The following is a 17,267-nucleotide window of genomic DNA, read 5'->3' as shown; positions in this document are numbered from 1 at the left end:
AAGTCCCACTGGCCTGAGAAGAAGACCCAAGACCCCCCCCCCTTCGGGGACCACTCTAACAACAGTATTCTTACCCAAAAGGTGAATTCCGTATTACAATGAGAAGCAATAAAACACGTTTCTCTAGCAATCAAGGAACAGGTTCTGCTCTACTTACTTCCTCATACCCAAGAAGAGGGGTGGCTAGAGACCAAACCTCAATCTCTCCCACCTCAATTGCTTCATCTGCAAACTGAAGTTTCACATTGGCAGCAATAATTTCATCCTTAGAAAAAGGCATGTGGTTCCCGGCTCTTGATTATGAAGGATGCTTAGTTCCACATCAACAACCACCCTGCCCATAGACATTTTCTCAGATTTATGGTGGGCTCCAACCATTTCCAATACAGAGTACTACTTTTTGGGATAGCTACTGCTCTCAGTCTTCACCAAAGTATTTTCTGTAGTAGCGGTTCACATCAGGCTTTATGGTCTCCTTGGTTTTCCATACCTTGATGACTCTCTCCTAGCTGCCAGGTCCTGCCAAGAAGCCCACTATCTATCTTCATGTTACTCAGCCTCCTTGCTTCACTAGAAGTCAGCATCAACATCAAGAAGTCAATCCTCAACCCCACGCAGTCATTGGACTTCATTGGAGCTACCCTAAACTCTATCATGGCACAGGAGTACCTGCCTACAGACAGATTTCAAGCAATAAACGTTGTCATAGCTTGCATCACAAACAACCATTTTGTACCAGCCAAGATGTGCCCCTCTCTACTTGGCTATATGGTTTCATGCTCCTACATGACCCCCTTCATTAGACTTTACCTTCTCTGCCTGCAGACATAGCCTCAGTCCATGTATTCACTGAACTGTCACTCTATGAACCTCATGCTGACAATCCCACCTAAGATACTGTCATCCCTCCTATAGTGGACAGGCCCACACTGTATGTGTGTGGGAGTCCCCATTTTTTCCCTCTTCCCTGAACAGAACTATTATCACTGATATGTCACTATTAGGCTGGGGAGCGCATATCGATGACCATACCACACAAGGGACATGGACTCTTCAGGAATCCAGAATGCACATCAGTGTTCGAGAACTTTTGAGCCATGAGAAAAACATGAATCCTTTCTTCCACTCATTTGCTCTCATCATGTCCTGATCATGTTGGACACCACCACTGTGGTCTTTTACTGCAACGAACAAATGAGATCCACCTCTCTATGTGCAAAAGTGGTCAAACTCTGGAATTGGTTCATCAGCAATCAGATCAGCCTATCCGCACCCTATATTCCAGGGACACAGAATGTTCTCTCAACATCACTCAGCAGACATTTTGCAATCAGTCATGAGTGGGAACTTCACAACGCAGTGCTACATGACATCTTCGCGCAATGGAGGACCGCAACCAAGGATCTATTCACTTCTCAGACAAACAGCAGATGCACCACATGCTGCTCCAGGGGAGCCTTCGGTTACTGTTCTCAGGATGAGGCCCTCCTTCTCTTTTGGTCACACCACCTCAACTATATCTTCCTTCCTGTACCGCTCCTACCTCAAGTGGTGCACAAAATCCATCGAGACAAGGCACCGGTCATTCTGAGTGCCCCCTTCTGACCCAGACAATTCTGCTTCCCCAAACTTCTGCTCATGTCGCCGTGGCCACCAATCCCCATCTCGTACTTCCTGACCTTTTGACACAGTGCAATGGCGAGATCAAGCACCCCAATCTGTGTCCACTTCACGTCAGTGCATGGTACTTGGATGGGCATCAACTATAGAACAGACATGTTCCTCAGTGGTACAAGGCAGTCTCTCTAACAGTAGGCAAATATTCCACTAAACAATATTACTGAGCTAAGTAGAGATGTTTTTTGTCTTGGGCACAACATAAGAGTTTTACCAGAAGCAACTGGTATTCCCCCAATCCTGGACCACATTCTGTCCTGGTATGCATTGGGCCTTGCCCTCAGTGCTTTGAGAATCCACCTAGTGGCGATCAGCACATTCTATCCACCTGTTGAAGGTTACTCTGTTTTTATATTCCCACTAACTGCTAAATTTTTTTGAAAGGCCTCGTCAGAACCTTCCCACCTCTCCAAACAATTGCATCTCAATGGGACCTGAATCTGATACTCTTGGTATTAATGAAACCCCAGTTTGAGCCAACAGAATCTTTCTCTATGTCCCTCCTCTCCATGAAGGTCGCTTTTCTTGTTGCTATTACTTTGACAAGGAGGATAGGGGAACTCAGATGCTATGATGGCAGATGAGCCATTTACAGTCTTCCACAAAGATAATGTTTCCTTATGCCTACACCTGAAATTCTTACCGAAGGTGTTCTGTTTCACATTAACCAATCCATTCACCTACCTGTTTTCTTCCCGAAACCACACGCATCTGCAGAAGAACATCATCTCCATTCCCTCAACGTCCAATGAGCTCTAGCCTTCTACCTGCAGAGAACAAAACCAGTCAGACAGTCTATTTACTGAGGTAGCAGAGAGACTTGGGATAGGCTAGCTCCACCCAGAGAATCTTTCAAATGGATTTCTAGCTGATATATACTCTGCTACCAGCTGTCGAACCTCCCCCAGTAGCGGTATGGGCTCACTCCAAGCTATGACCTTCAAGTTGTGCCTTTTATAGACCTGTAAAGCAGCCACATGGGGTTCTGTCCACACCTTGGCAACACATTATGCCTTGGTGCAGGACTCGGCAGTAGATGCATCCTTTGGCATGGTTGTTCTTTGCACGACCCTTCCACCCTCATCCTTGCACCTTCCTCCAACTAAGGTACTGCTTGCCAGTCACCCACAGTGGAATACAATAGGGACCATCACTCAAAGAAGACAAGGAGATTTCTCCCCTGTAACTGCAGGTTCTCTGAGATTTGTGGTTGCTATCTATATTCCACTACCCACTTGCTGTTCCCCTGTGTTTTGAATCTGTCTGATTCACAGTGGAGAAGGAACCGGAGACGCAGTCTGTCTGTCCTGCCCTTTATCGCCTTGGACGGCAGCACAAGGCAAGTCAGGGAACATGTGTGGACCAGTGGACTCTACTTTCAAATTCTGACTCCAGTTGCATGGATGCACATGCGTATCCCACAGTGTAATACAGAAAGGAGCCCCGTCTCGAAGAATCTCCAATTACCGGGAAATAACCTCCTCTCCCCTAGTGCACTTTGACCTTCTGCTGTTTAGTAGTAGGTCAAAGCACACTTGGGAACATTTAGATTAAGGCTGCAGGGCCCGCACAGCTGGTTAGTATGTGGCAAGCTAGTGCACTGTAGATTTACATCCCATCTTGCTACACACTAGTCCTTTGTATAGACAAGCCCTGAGACTTTGTCTTCTCTACTTATAGCCTGCAACATTCAGTAATTAATACTAAGCAGCAGAGGGAGCTATTTCATTAGCTTCTACAAAGTCCAGACTGTTTACAGGTTTGTAATATCAGACTGAGTTACATCGTGTAATTAAACTACATCCCAAAACACTAAGTTAAAAGAAAGTTATTTTGGTTGCAAAGTCAAAATATCAATTGAAGGTCACACCCTATTATTTCCAGAGAACCCCTGCCTCAATCCAGTGCACAGGGCAGACTGCACTTAGGGAATGAGGCAGCTCTTATGCTCATCATTCAATGTGTGGCCTTTGCCTTATTTACCATGCCCCATCCAAGCCCCACACTGAATACAGAATTAGTAATATGCTCATTGGCTCCTCTGTGGCTCTCATTGATGTAGTATGAAAGTCTCACAGACACAAATGAATTTATATTCACAACTTCCCTGTGAGGTAGGAGAGTGTTTATCATCTCCATTTCATAATTGTGAAAACTGAGGCAAAGAAAGAGGTTTATGGACGCATGTTGAATCAGTGAGAGAGCCAGGATCTGAACTCGGGATCCAGACTGCCAGCTCCTGTGCCTTCAACTCCACATCTCACAGCCTTGCTGCCAGAGGTGGTGAGCACTCACAGCTCCCATTGACATGACTTAAGCCTGGTCTACACTGGGCAGGGGATCGATCTAAGATATGCAACTTTGGCTACAAGAATACTGTAGCTGAAGTTGACGTATTTTAGATCGACTTACCTCCCGTCCTCACGGCGTGGGATTGATGGCCATAGTTCCCCCGTTGACTCCGCTACCGTCTCTCGCTCTAGTGGAGTTCTGGAGTCGATGAAGAGCGCATTTGGGGATCGATTTATTGCGTTTAGACGAGACATGATAGATCGATCCTCGATAGATTGAACGCTACCCGCCTATTTGGCGAGTAGTGTGGATGTGCCCTTACTGTTCTGAGCACTCAGCACTTCTGTACATCTAGAACTCCAAGTCATCACATTGGGCACCCAGAAAGTGAGGAGCATGCAGTCTTTATTTATTTATAATTGGAGATATACCTATCTCCTAGAACTGGAAGGGACCTTGAAAGGTCATTGAGTCCAGCCCCCTGCCTTCACTAGCAGGACCAAGTACTGATTTTTGCCCCAGATCCCTAAGTGGCCCCCTCAAGTATTGAACTCACAACCCTGGGTTTAGCAGACCAATGCTCAAACCACTGAGCTATCCCTCCCTCCAGTCAGTGGCCAGCTGCCAACAATATTGGTTTAAGAAGCATGGGAAGTGTGTGGGAGAGCCAGGATAGAAGCCAGTTCTAAGTGGCATTGTTTAGCCTGGCCAAAAGAAGGCTGCGGGGGGATATGCTTGCTCTATATAAATATATCAGGGGGGTTAACGTTAGGGAGGGAGAGGAATTATTTAAGTTTAGTACTAATGTAGGCACGAGGACGAATGGGTATAAACTGGATATTAGGAAGTTTAGACTTGAAATTAGATGAAGGTTTCTAACCATTAGGGGAGTGAAGTTCTGGAACAGCCTTCCGAGGGAAGTAGTGGGGGCAAAAGACTTTCCTGGCTTTAAGACAAAGCTTGATAAGTATATGGAGGGGATGTTATGATAGGATTGTTAATTTGGGCAATTGATCTTGGATTACCAACAGATAGGTCTGCTCAATGGTCTGCGGGGAGATGTTGGATGGAATGGGAACTGAGTTACTGCAGAGAATTCCTTTTGGGTGCTGGCTGGTGACTCTTGCCCACATGCTCAGTGTTTAGCTGATCGCCATAGTTGGGGTCGGGAAGGAATTTTCCTCCAGGGCAGATTGGCAGGGGCCCTGGAGGTTTTTCGCCTTCCCCTGCAGCGTGGGGCATGGGTCGCTTGCTGGTGGTTTCTCTGCAGCTTGAGGTCTTCAAACCAATTTTGAGGATTTCAACAACTCAGTCCTGGGATAGGGGTTGTTATAAAATTGGATGGGTGGGGTTCTGTGGCCTGCCTTGTGCAGGAGGTCAGACTAGATGATCAGATTGGTCCCTTCTGACCTATGAGTCTATGAGTCTAAGTGCCTTTACCCCAGGATCATCCTTTTTCTTCCTGCACTTCCCTTCCTGTGTGCCTTCCAACTTCTAGAGCAAATGAGGCAGAGAGCCTGCAGACTCGAACAGGGGTCGGCAACCTTTCAGAAGTGCTGGGCCGAGTCTTCATTTATTCACTCAAACTTAAGGTTTCGTGTGCCAGTCATACATTTTAACCTTTTTTAGAAGGTCTCTTTCTAGAAGTCTGTAATATATAACTAAACTGTTATTGTATGTAAAGTAAATAAGGTTTCAAAATGTTGATGCTTTATTTAAAATTAAATTTAAAATGCAGAGCCCCCTGGACCGGTGGCCAAGACCCAGGTCGTGTGAGTGCCACTGAAAATCAGCTCGTGTGCCGCCTTCGGCACCTGTGCCATAGGTTGCCTGCCCCTGGACTAGAATGACCTCATTTATTGCACAGCCTTGATTCATTCCCTGAACACCAACTGCCCTGTGCACTGAATGAGGCAGAGGTCTTGTGGAAAAAACAGTAGGTGACCATGTAATTATGGAGTGTATCATAAGGCACATGCAGAACATTAAATATGAAATTTCTGCACTTTTGAGTGCTTGCCCTTGCAATCCGAATAACTTTTTAAATTTCCTTTTGCTGTTTTAAACAGAAAAAATTAAAAACATTGACATGTACAACTGTAATAAACTTCACATTATCAGTGTTTGAACTGCACCTCAGATGTACTACTTGAGCTACAGGGCTAACTACATTAGCTGGCAGCAGAAGACTGTTACTGTATGTGAACAAGCCACTAGAGGAGGATGGATAACCCACAGAAGCAATACTTGACTAAGTAACCTCCTTTTACAGACCGTATAGCTAAGGACAAGATATAACAGGCTCTTCTGAACAGGCATTGAGGCTAAGTGGATGTGTTTTCAGACTGGCTCTGTTATGCTGCCCCTGAACTCTTGTCTCATGTAGTGTCCTCAAGGGGGAGGTGGGCTGCCAGGGCCACGTGAAGGATCCAGAGCAGGTGGTAAAGCTTCGTGCTCTCCCCATTGCTGCTACAGCTGTTCTGGCAGCAGCCAGGCTGTTTCTCAGCTCCATGAGTTCTTGTCCTTCCCGAAGAGATGGGTTGGGGGGATCCTGCCTAATGTGGTGCCACTAGTGGGAGAAGATGGGCTGCTGCGCCCATGGATTTTGGGGGCAGGGGAGAGGGGTCTTGGGGCAGAGTCTGGCTCAACTTAGCCTCGCGGTATCTCTATCCCTTAGCCACCATAGCTGCTCTGATAACAGCTGGATTCCAGGGGATTTTCAGTGCAGTGCATGCTGAAGTGAGGCATTGTTGCACGTGCAGAACTGTAGAATGTTCAGGGGATTTGTCACGCTTCCAAAATAAAAATGTACCATGAAAGCCATAGATTTTGGTCTTATCGTCTCTGAAGGGACAACTTGTGCTCTGAATGATGCACTTATTTGCAGGGGCAGGAAGTTACATTTCACCCTGTTTAAACACATTTGTAAATATTTTTAAAGCCATATATCCAAAGCACTCCAAAAACTTAACCGCTACATGGTTTGTCAGGTTAGAACTTATTGTGGGATGTGCTAATGTTTCACTGTGATTCATTAAGTTTTGTTACTTTTTTTGGAAATTGTGTAGTTTAAAAAAATCCTTTCTTTACAATTCTTTTGTGTAAAATGTTTCTTTTTCAGTTCTGACATGCACTGATTACATCCCAAGGTCACCAAATGACTATACCTCACAGCTATATTCTGCAAAGTAAGTTGAAAAATTGGTTCTAAATTTTATAACTGCATTTTTCTCTAAACTGTTAAAACTTTTGATTTAGTTCTGAAAGAATTCAAATATGAAATTGCAGAACTACTAACTGTGGTACATAACCTGTCACTTTAATCAGCCTCTGCACCAGATAACTGGAGGATGGCTAATGTGACACTAGTTTTTAAAAAAGGCTCCAGAGGCGATTCTGGCAATTACAGGCCAGTACTAACTTCAGTACTAGACAAACTGAAACTATAGTAAAAAAATAGAATGATCAGACACACAGATTAACGTGATTTATTGAGGAAGAGTCAACGTGATTTTTGTAAAGGAAAATCATGCCTCACCAATCTATTAAAATTCTTTGAAGGGAGTCAACAGACATGTGGACAAGAGTGATTCAGTGGATATAGTGTATGTGGTCTTACAGAAAGCCTTGACAAAGTCCCTCACCAAAGGCTCTTAAGCAAAGTAAGCAATCACGGGATAAGAGGGAAGGTCCTCTCATGGGTGAGTAACTGATTAAAAGATAGGAAACAAAAGGTAGGAATAAATTATCAGTTTTCAGAATGGAGAGAGGTAAATAGCAGTGTCACCCAGGGATCTGTACTGGGACCAACGTAATCATAAATGATCTGGAAAAAGCGGTAAACGGTGAGTTGGCAAAGTTTGCAGACAATACTCTGTATAGTAAAGTCCAAAGCAGACTGTGAGGAGTTCCAGAAGGCTCTCTCAAAACTGGGTGACTGGGCAACAAAACAGCAGATAAAATTCAGTGTTGATAATTGCAAAGTAAATACACATGGGAAAATATAGTCCCAATTATACATACAAAATGATGGGCTCTAAATTAGCTGTTACCGCTCAAAAAAGAGATCTTGGAGTCATTGTGGACAGTTCTATGAAACATCTGCTCAATGTGCATTGGCAATCAAAAAAGCTAACAGAATGTTAGGAACCATTAGGAAAGAGAGAGATAACAAGACAGTAACTACAATAATGCCTTTATATAAATCCATGGTATGGTCACACCTGAAATACTGCATGCAGGTCTGGTTACTCCATCTCAAAAAAGATATATTAGAATTGGAAAAGGTATGGAGGGAGGCAACATAACTGTTTAGGGGTATGGGACAGCTTCCATATGAGGAGAGATTAAAAAGACTGTGACTTTTCAGCTTGGAAAAGAGATGACTAAGGGGGGATATGAGGTCTATAAAATTGTGAATGGTGTGGAGAAAGTGAATAAGGAAGTGTTGTTTACTCCTACTCATAACACACAACAGGTGTCACCCAATTAAATTAATAGGCACCAGGTTTAAAACAAAGAAAGGGAAATATTTCTTCACCCAACACACAGTCAACCTGTGGAACTCACTACCTGGGGATGTTGTGAAGGCCAGAACTATACTGGTTTAAAAAAGGAACTAGGTAAATTCATGGAGACAATGGCAATTAATTAGCCAAGATGGTCAGGGATGCAATCCCATGTTCTGTGTGTCCTTAGTCTCTGATTGCCAGAACCTGGGAATGGACAATAAGGGATGAATCACTCGATAATTGCCCTGTTCTGTTCATTCTCTCTCAAGAATCTGGCATCGAACACTGCTGAAAGACAGGATATTGGGCTAGATGGAACATTGGTCTGACCCACTATGTCCCTTCTTATGTTAACCTTTCCCTCCTCCCATCTCAACCTACTTTTAGCAGAACCTTTAACATTGCAGAATGGTATTTTTATATAGAACAAATTGGCATTGCTGCATATGTGACCCAGTCCAGCACACAGTGAGGCTGCCATTGGCTTCAATAGGAGTTGGATTGGGCCTTTAGTGATTGCTAAGGTATCGTGTCACTTGGTAATGACTGATAATGTAAGGTGGTATAGACTCAAGCCCAAGGTATTCAGTGAATGAACAAATTGGACAGGAGTGAAAATGAAATATACACTGCTACCTCGATATAACGCCACCTGATATAACACAAATTTGGATATAATGCGGTAAAGCAGTGCTCCTGGGGGGCGGGGCTGCACACTCCGATGGATCAAAGCAAGTTTAATATAACACGGTTTCACCTATAACGTGGTAAGATTTTTTGGCTCCCAAGGACAGCGTTATATCGAAGTAGAGGTGTAGTTTTCTTATATATAAAATCAGACACACTGGAGAGAAAGAAAGGAAAGGGGTAAAATTTCCAAATGCATCTAATTGATCTAGGAGCCAAAGCCCCACTGATTTCCAGTGGGATTTAGGCTCCCATGTCACTTATGTCCTTTTGAAATTTGTACCTATGATCTGATTCACGTAACTGAGTGCAGAAGGATTCCCTGTTCTCTCCAGTGCTTTGTTTTCTGTAGTCTTAAATATTCCAAGTGAATGAGCTTCCCCCACTTCCCTTTGGAGACTGTTTCACAGTCTAACAGGAACTGGACTTGTCCTCTCATATTCATCTTTATTGTTCCTTCTCTTAATTTTATTCTGTTGCTTCTAGTTCTGCTCCTTTTAGCACCCTGAATAATTCTTGTCCCTAGTTACTGACAGTTCCGTTGTCCCTGAGGAGTGAAATTGTCATGGTAGGGCTCTGGAGTAAGATAGGTGAGGCTGTGAGTTTGACCGGGTGTTTGGGGAAACAGGGCTGTGTCTGGAACACTGGGTAGATATGTTCCTGGCAGTTTGTTTTTTTGGGGATGGATGGGGGAGCAGGCTGAGAGAGAACAGCAAGGTCAACCTGGGGGGTGGGGGGGCTCACCTGCTGTTTCCCCCGCCATTCTCAGACGGGACACCACCAGAAAGAGTGGGGAAAGGCCAGGAGGAAAAGCCAACTACTCCTCCCCAATAGGCTGCAAGCAGGGGAGGAGGGCACCATGGGGGGCAGGGAGCTTGGGGACACCAAGGCAGGGGAGGGGCCCGATTACCAACATGTGTTGGAAATACCGGTGCCTCCAGCTGCCTTGGGAAAGGGAAGGACTATAATATCATTGGGGGGGTGCAGTGAACAAAGGGGCTCAACATAAACGGAGAAGGGGTACAAGTGCATAGAGGTGAGACATGGGCTTACTTAATGAGGGGACTGGACAGTGCAGGAGAGAGGGCAGTGGAGAAAGGAACAGGCTGGAAGCAAGCCAGGGCAGGAAAACTGCAAGGGCTAACTGCAAGGGCGAGGGTGGGGCAGGCAAACTGGCAGACTCCCAGGGACTGGAGCGGGGCAGGCAAACAAACAGAAAAACTGCTATGAGACCTGAGCGGGAGGGCAGGGGGGCAAATATGGGCAGCAAGGGGGCAAACTGCTGCGGGAAGGCCGGTGGGCAAAGCAGAGGGTGAGGAGGTCCATCAGCTGAAAGCAGCAGAGAAGGGAAGGGCAAGTCTAAAGGGAAGGGAAGAGCATTTGTGCCCATGTGCCCTTGCACAATGCTGCCCTTGCTTGTTGCTGCTGCTGCAGTCCCAAATGGTGGGGAAAAAGGGACGAGGTAAGCAGCTGAGCGGAGGGATGAGGAACAGGTCCAGGTGGTAGGCGGGGGGTGGTGGTGATGGGGGGGCAGGGACAGATGGTTCGGGGGAGGGCTTCACGCCGCTTCCCTTGCACCCTGCAGCAACAGTAGCTACCACCACCACAAGAGCAAAGCTGGAAAAAATCGCTCTGTCCTGCAGTAAGCCTCCTCCACAGTGTCCTGCAGTGGTCCTACGTGCTCTCCCCGCAGCAAAGGTCCTCCTCTTCCTCCCCAAGGCAGCAGCAGGCTTCTAGACAACAGTAGCAGCAACCAGCTGACAGCCAGGAGGGACCCCACAGGTGGTAGCAAAGCAGTGTCAGGGTCCTCACTCCTCCTCTCCAAGGAGCAACAGCCGCCAGCGAGAGCACCAGCGGGTGAGGTAGTGGGGTGTGGGGAGGGAATCTTGCCCAGTCGAAGCTGAAGAGGGTGCTCTGGGCCCAGTAATAGCAGCCCCACACCAGCAAGAGGGTCCTCCTATTGGGTTCCAGGAGGTGGGCAGGTGCAAGCCCACCTACAGCTAAAGGACTCTTCCCCAGCCTATGGCGAGGATCCACTGAGCCCAGGTCTCAAATAATTATGGGGGACAACAGAAAAAAACAAGGACAACAGGTGTGAGGGTCAAAGGGTCAAAAGTAGGAAACCCGGCAGTTTATGTTGATGGGCAGGCAAACTGTTGCCTTCTGAACCATAACGAGCCTTTTCAGTCTCAAGCCTTCATTCCCAGATTGACGGTGCATTGTAGTATCTAGCCCGAAGGTTGTCAGTGCACAGGTCACAAAGCCAGGTCCTCATCCATCTGATTTACCACGGATGAAAAAAGATACCTTTACCAGCTGTGGTTACCTGGATATCTGGTAGCAGTGAGGTATCTAGGAAGGCCCCTCTTGGACTCAGAAGATCTGAGTTCAATTCCTCGCTCTGCCACAGATTTCCTGTGTGACCCTCGGCAATTCACTCAGTTTCTCTTTGCCTCAGTTCTCCATTTGTGAAATGTGGATAATACTCCCTTTCTTCTACCTGCTGTATGTCTTGTTGGTTTAGCCCCATGTCCTGTAAACATGTACCTGCTTGACTTTAGCCATGTGAGAAATTTTGCTGAAATCAGTGGTTTCACTTATGTAAAATTAACCATTTGCATGAGTTTGTAAGGCTGGGTCTAAGATTGGAAGGTCTTCAAGGCAGCAACTGTTTCTTACTGTATACATGTAAAGCACCTAGCATGGAGGCCCTGATCTCAGTCAGAGACTCTGAGCAGTACGCTGCGTATCATCTTGATGACTGGAAAATAGATGCCCTTGATGGAAGATGTTATGGTATTTGCTACTTCCTATAGATATTTCCCTCTACCCACGTGGCCCCACAAAGTTGCGGAATTTCCTTATTAACCTCCTCTTGACCCTGGCCAAACTAGTCATCTACAAAACCAGGGAGAGGAGGTTGGCTGACGGGATTTCCTGCTACTCCGTCCGTTCACGCATCCGGACAGAGTTCCTCTGAGCGGCGTCCACCGGCTCCCTTGACACCTTCGAGGAGCAGTGGGCACTGTCCGGGGTTCTCTGCTCAGTATCCCCATCAGGTTCCCTTTGTTTAGCCCTATGACCTCACCCCTGATCCTGGTTTTTTTCATCGTTTGTTTCACACAGTTATTTGGTATCACAGACCTGTGGATCCTCCTCTTAGGCTGGGGGGAGGCCCTTTAGCAGTGGGCGAGCTTTGCCCTCCCACTTCCTGGATACCAACAGGATCATGCATTCCATCTCACCAATATTTAGCTTCAATTATCTCCTTTTTATTTAGGCATTGGTGACATCTAAGCACTTGCATACCTGGGAAATGGAGCTGTTAGCATCAAATGTAAAGGAAATGGAAATAATCAGATGTGTTACATCTCCAGTGTTCTCTTTGTACATTGTTTGATGTTTTTCTCAAAAGGGAGCTAGGTATTCCGATCCTAGTCACTGGGACTCGGGGCCCTTTTAGCCTCCTTTGAAAACCTCAGCCTAGATGTTTACCATTTACTTTACATATTTTGTTCTATTTTATTAGGGGTTGAATGTAGAGTTTCCTGTTGGTCATTTCTAGGATCACTTATCTTTCCTTTTTTGAGGATCGATACCACCTTCTCCACCCTGCCCACCATCCTCTGGTACCTCCCCAGTATTCCATAACTTTTCATAAATAATGGTTTGGTAAGCTTACAAACGTAGGATGTGTTTTCATCCGGAAAGTAGAGAATGAATCTCACAGAAATCCTAAGTGTTCCCTTGCCTGCTTCTTAATATTTGGTCTTCATTACTTCCTAACTGTCCAAACCTCTCCTTTATTTTTCTTGATGAAACTAGATTTTAAAAAACCGTTCAGTAAGCCATTTAAGAGGTGTTACTGATATTTCACCCTCCTAATTTATTAGTGGCCTTACTTTCATGCTAGTTTATTTTCCTTGCTCCTTATTATAAAACTCTTCTCTTATTATTAGCCTTATTAGCTACCATTAGCTCATTCTGCTGTTTTCTTTCCCTATCATGTATTCTGTCCAGTTTCTATGCCCTTCACTGTGATACTGGAATGCCTTTATTGATTGTATATTCTTGTTCAGTTGCTCCCTGCTCTGTCACTTCAGTACAGTTTTTTAAACCTCAGCTCAGAGCTTCAAGCCACATTGTCATCTGCTTGTTCTTTATCTTGTTTTAAGACAAATTGCCATCACCTTGATTTTCGTCTTAGGATGCCCCTGCCTTCTTCTATACTTGTAGATTTTAGTATTTTCTGCCATTGCACAATAATTTCTATATACGTTAATTCTCCATATTTGCTTTCATGCAGTCTCATAACCTCATACCGCAGTCGTGTATTAATGTGTTAAAACACTTACAAATTGTAGTATGGACAAGCTCTAAGGTATGGCTTTGTTGCCAAGCAGATGGGATGGCTTTCATTAACTTGGAATATTTTTTACTTTTTTAACCATTAAACATTTGTAACTGTGTATCCCTTTGATTAATTGATATCAATGATACTGGCTGGGTTTTCTGCCGGAACTCTGTGCTCAAATCCTACTGGACCCAGTGGAGTTTGCCACTAACTCACTTCGACTCTTCTGAAACTATTAAAAACTGTGGGAAAGCATCCTGACTTCCTTGAGGTGCTGAGTACCCACAGCTCTCTAAGACTTCATTTGGAGATGTGGGTGCTTGGCATGGCGGAAAATCAGACCCAGGAGCTTCTGTCAGCTGCTATATTATCCTCCTAAATTCCTTAAAAAGTACACATCCCTGTATTTATAATTAGCACATGTTTCTAAAGCGCCCTTTTAGGATGTGCATGATGAGAGCTGCATAATATGAACATTTTAATTATTTTTATAGGCCATATGCACATATCCTTTCTGTACCTATATCGGAAACGATGACCCCTTATCCTGGTCAGACTCAGTACCAAGCGCTGCAGCAGACTCAGCCCTATGCCATCTACCCTCAGACAACCCAGACCTACGGACTACCTCCTTTTGGTAAGGAGTCAACAGAAAAGTTGGCAAGTTTAAAATTGTCTCTTCAAACAATGTATATAATTGTACTTCCCATGCCCATTGCTTTTCCAGCAATCTTCCCAGGTGTTAGAGAGAAGAATTTACAGAAGAGACCGCAGGCTTGGCTTTCAATAATAGAACAGGTGGAAATGAGGGAATAGTGTGTTTAGTTGACAGCTGTTCAGGTTTAAAGTGCATTGTCTCTGTGGTGGGGATGTGTTAAATAGATCTTGTAAAAAATCTGAGGTACTCACAGTTAATTCAGGGGAACTGGCAAGCTGACTGCAGGGATGTTTGATACTTGAGGATCAGAGTTTTCTCAGATTATTACTTAACTGCTTCAGTGCTGATTTATGTACCAGGTGAAATGGTACAAAGCACCTCTCCAGTGTTGCTCTATCTAACATCTCTCCACTAGGTATCATCTTTCTTTTCCTTTTGCTGGTACATTAGTACTGGCCCATTGGCTAGTATTAAAAGACCTGTTGCCTCACCTTGCATTTCACTGCATGTAGATTGTCCATTACGCTGTCTTTGAGATTACTTAGCTAATAATAATATTTAGCTCCATAGCTCCTGTTATGTATTAAGCCACTGAAACAGATGGTTACATTGCAGTAACATTTAAGTTCTGCCTTAGCCATTTCAAGGTGTCATGAATGATTGTATCACTGAATTTTCCTTTGGATTTCCTCATTTTCTAATATTGTGAACCCCCAAAATTAAAAAATTATGGGTTAGACTCCCCAGAAATAGTAAGATTGTCTCAAAAGTAATGAGAGAAACAAAACTCAATCCTGTCTTTTGGACTGTGTTCCGATTTTTGAACACCCCCCCATCCCTGCCACCCTCCCCTAGTGTGTGGGTGGCAGTTTGCTTTGGTAACTTACATAAAAACAGTGTGGCTTTATCACCCGTTAGCTGCTGAACCACATAGTACTCTGCAGCTGCGTCCATTTGAAGAGATCTAGTTATTCAGCTTAAGTGGTAGTGGCTCATGATTTTATATCCATGGTCCAGGGATCAGTCCCCACAGAGGACCCCAGGAGACGCATCATTACATTTGGCTATGCTGTTTAACCAATCCTGATGCCTAGCATCTCACTGCTGTCTTACAATACTTGTGTAGCCTACTGAAATGTGTGTATGTCATGTCTCTGTGTATGGGCTAGTTTACACAGAGTAATATGCTCTTCCTCTCACCAGAGCTCCTACAGTAGGGGCCAAAGCTGCCTCTCTCACTGTAAACCTGAGAGAGTTGGCAACACTGTCTAATTTGCCATGTTGCTTCTAAAAGATTCGCAAAGTGGAAGAGACTTGGCTCAGTTTTATTAGCGACCTGGGTTCTATCCCCAGCTCTGCCTGCTGAAATGGTGCAGACTCTGTTATCTCATTTGTGAAATGGGAGAATGATGGTGTTTCTTGGGTCAAAATATATATGTTAAAAAAAAAAAAAAGCTGATATTAGTGGTAATGATTCCTCATCTAATCACTTATATATTGGGGGTCTGAATCCTCCAGATCACCTTTTCTGCATTAGTGTTCAGAAATTTGCCCTTTGATAGAATCATAGGACTAGAAGGGATCCTGAGAGGTAATCTAGCCTAGCCCCCTGCGCTCAGGCAGGAATAAGTATTATCTAGCTCATCCCTGACAAGTGTGTGTCTAACCTGTTCTTAAAAACCTCCAGTGCCAGATTCATGACACTAGCTGGATGAAAGCTATAGAACTAGGAGTCTTTGGGGATGTATGTCTGTGGGAGTGACTGTTAGAAATTCTGGCTCTTTGGATAGTGGGGGGAATTGGATGACTTTGAGGACTTTTTGCTTCATCACATTTGGCCCAGACAGTGTCAGTAATGACTGAGATTTATTACCATTTTGGGGATGTTCATGGAAAGAGGCATCTGAATTGATGGTGTCAGCAGAGTCTCTGGTGGGTACCTACATTGCATTTGCCCTTCATGGCATCCATCTTGTTAGATCCTGAGATCTGTGTGGGTAGTGGAGACTGAATTCCCATTTCACGCATGGAGTGATTCCTTCCATGTGAAGCGGGGGATCAGCACAGAGAAACTTATAGTGCTGCAGCTCTCTTGATAGCTAGGTCTTCACTCTCATGTACTGTTCAGGAACTGTCTGTTCGCTGTAGGAATAAATAGAACAGTCAGGCTGTATTGAGCAAAATGAAACTAGAATGTCAATCTGCCTCTGCAGACTTCCCAGGCTATGGTCTTGAGTGCATGTGTGTCTGTCTTGCTGTGTATCCAGTCTGTGATTTCAGGATGTTGTTTCACATTCACATATAGTTTTCTGTTAATTTGAGCATTTGTTTAAAGGTTCATTCAGTTGCTGACATAGATGACCTGCACACTGATGGTTCATTTACTGTAAACCTGAAGAATACGTATTGCTTTGTGTGTACTCTTGTCTTCCTACATGTGTTTCATTGGTTATTCTAACAGTGTGTGGATTTGGTTGGGATTTTTTTGTGCTTGTTTTTGTGAAAGTGTTTAGGTCAAGGTTTTAAACAGCACTTAGATTTAGTGTCTAAGTCCATATTTCGACATCTAAAGAATTGGTCTGATTTCCCAAAGCACTAAGAGCCCTTCAGCTCCCATTGCCATTAATGCTTCTGGGGGAATTCTGCACTGCTGTGCACATGCAGAATTCATGTCTGGCTGCAGAATTTTTTTCCCGCAGAAAATACAACCTGCCTGAGAAGTGCTGCAGTTCTGCCTTTCATCCACCAAAGGCCGCTATGGTGCCGGAACAGCCAGCAGCATGAATGCAGCCTGTTGCTGGCTGTTCTGGCACCACAGCAGCATCTTGTGGGCAAAGGCAGAACTGCAGCTCTTCTTGAGCAGAATGTATTTTCTGTGTGGTGGGGGGGAATTGTGCACGGTGGCACAGAATTCCCTCAGGAGCAGAAGTTCATCACAGCACCCTGCCCATGGAGCCTGGTTAGGACAAACAAAGTGGGGCACACAGGGTTGCTAGGGGTGGGGGGAGATTCACAGACTGGTGTTCGGAATGGCTAGTGAGCTGGATAGACTGGGGTGCGAGCTCAAGAGCTATTGGGATGACAGCAT

General features: G+C 44.9%; 1 protein-coding gene across 5 annotated transcripts in view; it reads left to right on the top strand.

Annotated features, from left to right (window-relative positions):
• EYA3 (EYA transcriptional coactivator and phosphatase 3) overlaps positions 1–17,267 on the top strand; it is a 143,549-nt gene that overhangs the window by 58,916 nt on the left and 67,366 nt on the right. For 3 of the 5 annotated variants that reach the window (XM_030539105.1, XM_030539104.1, XM_030539106.1), the window contains 2 exons: positions 7,091–7,157; positions 14,016–14,158. In XM_030539105.1, the coding sequence (XP_030394965.1) occupies positions 7,091–7,157; positions 14,016–14,158 (210 nt within the window). The remainder of the gene's footprint in view (positions 1–7,090; positions 7,158–14,015; positions 14,159–17,267) is intronic. The other 2 variants (XM_030539108.1, XM_030539109.1) reach the window with 1 other exon arrangement.

This window comes from Gopherus evgoodei, chromosome 20 (genome assembly GCF_007399415.2).
Source record: "Gopherus evgoodei ecotype Sinaloan lineage chromosome 20, rGopEvg1_v1.p, whole genome shotgun sequence".
NCBI lineage: Eukaryota > Metazoa > Chordata > Testudines > Testudinidae > Gopherus > Gopherus evgoodei.
This window is presented reverse-complemented; position numbering and strand designations above follow the sequence as displayed.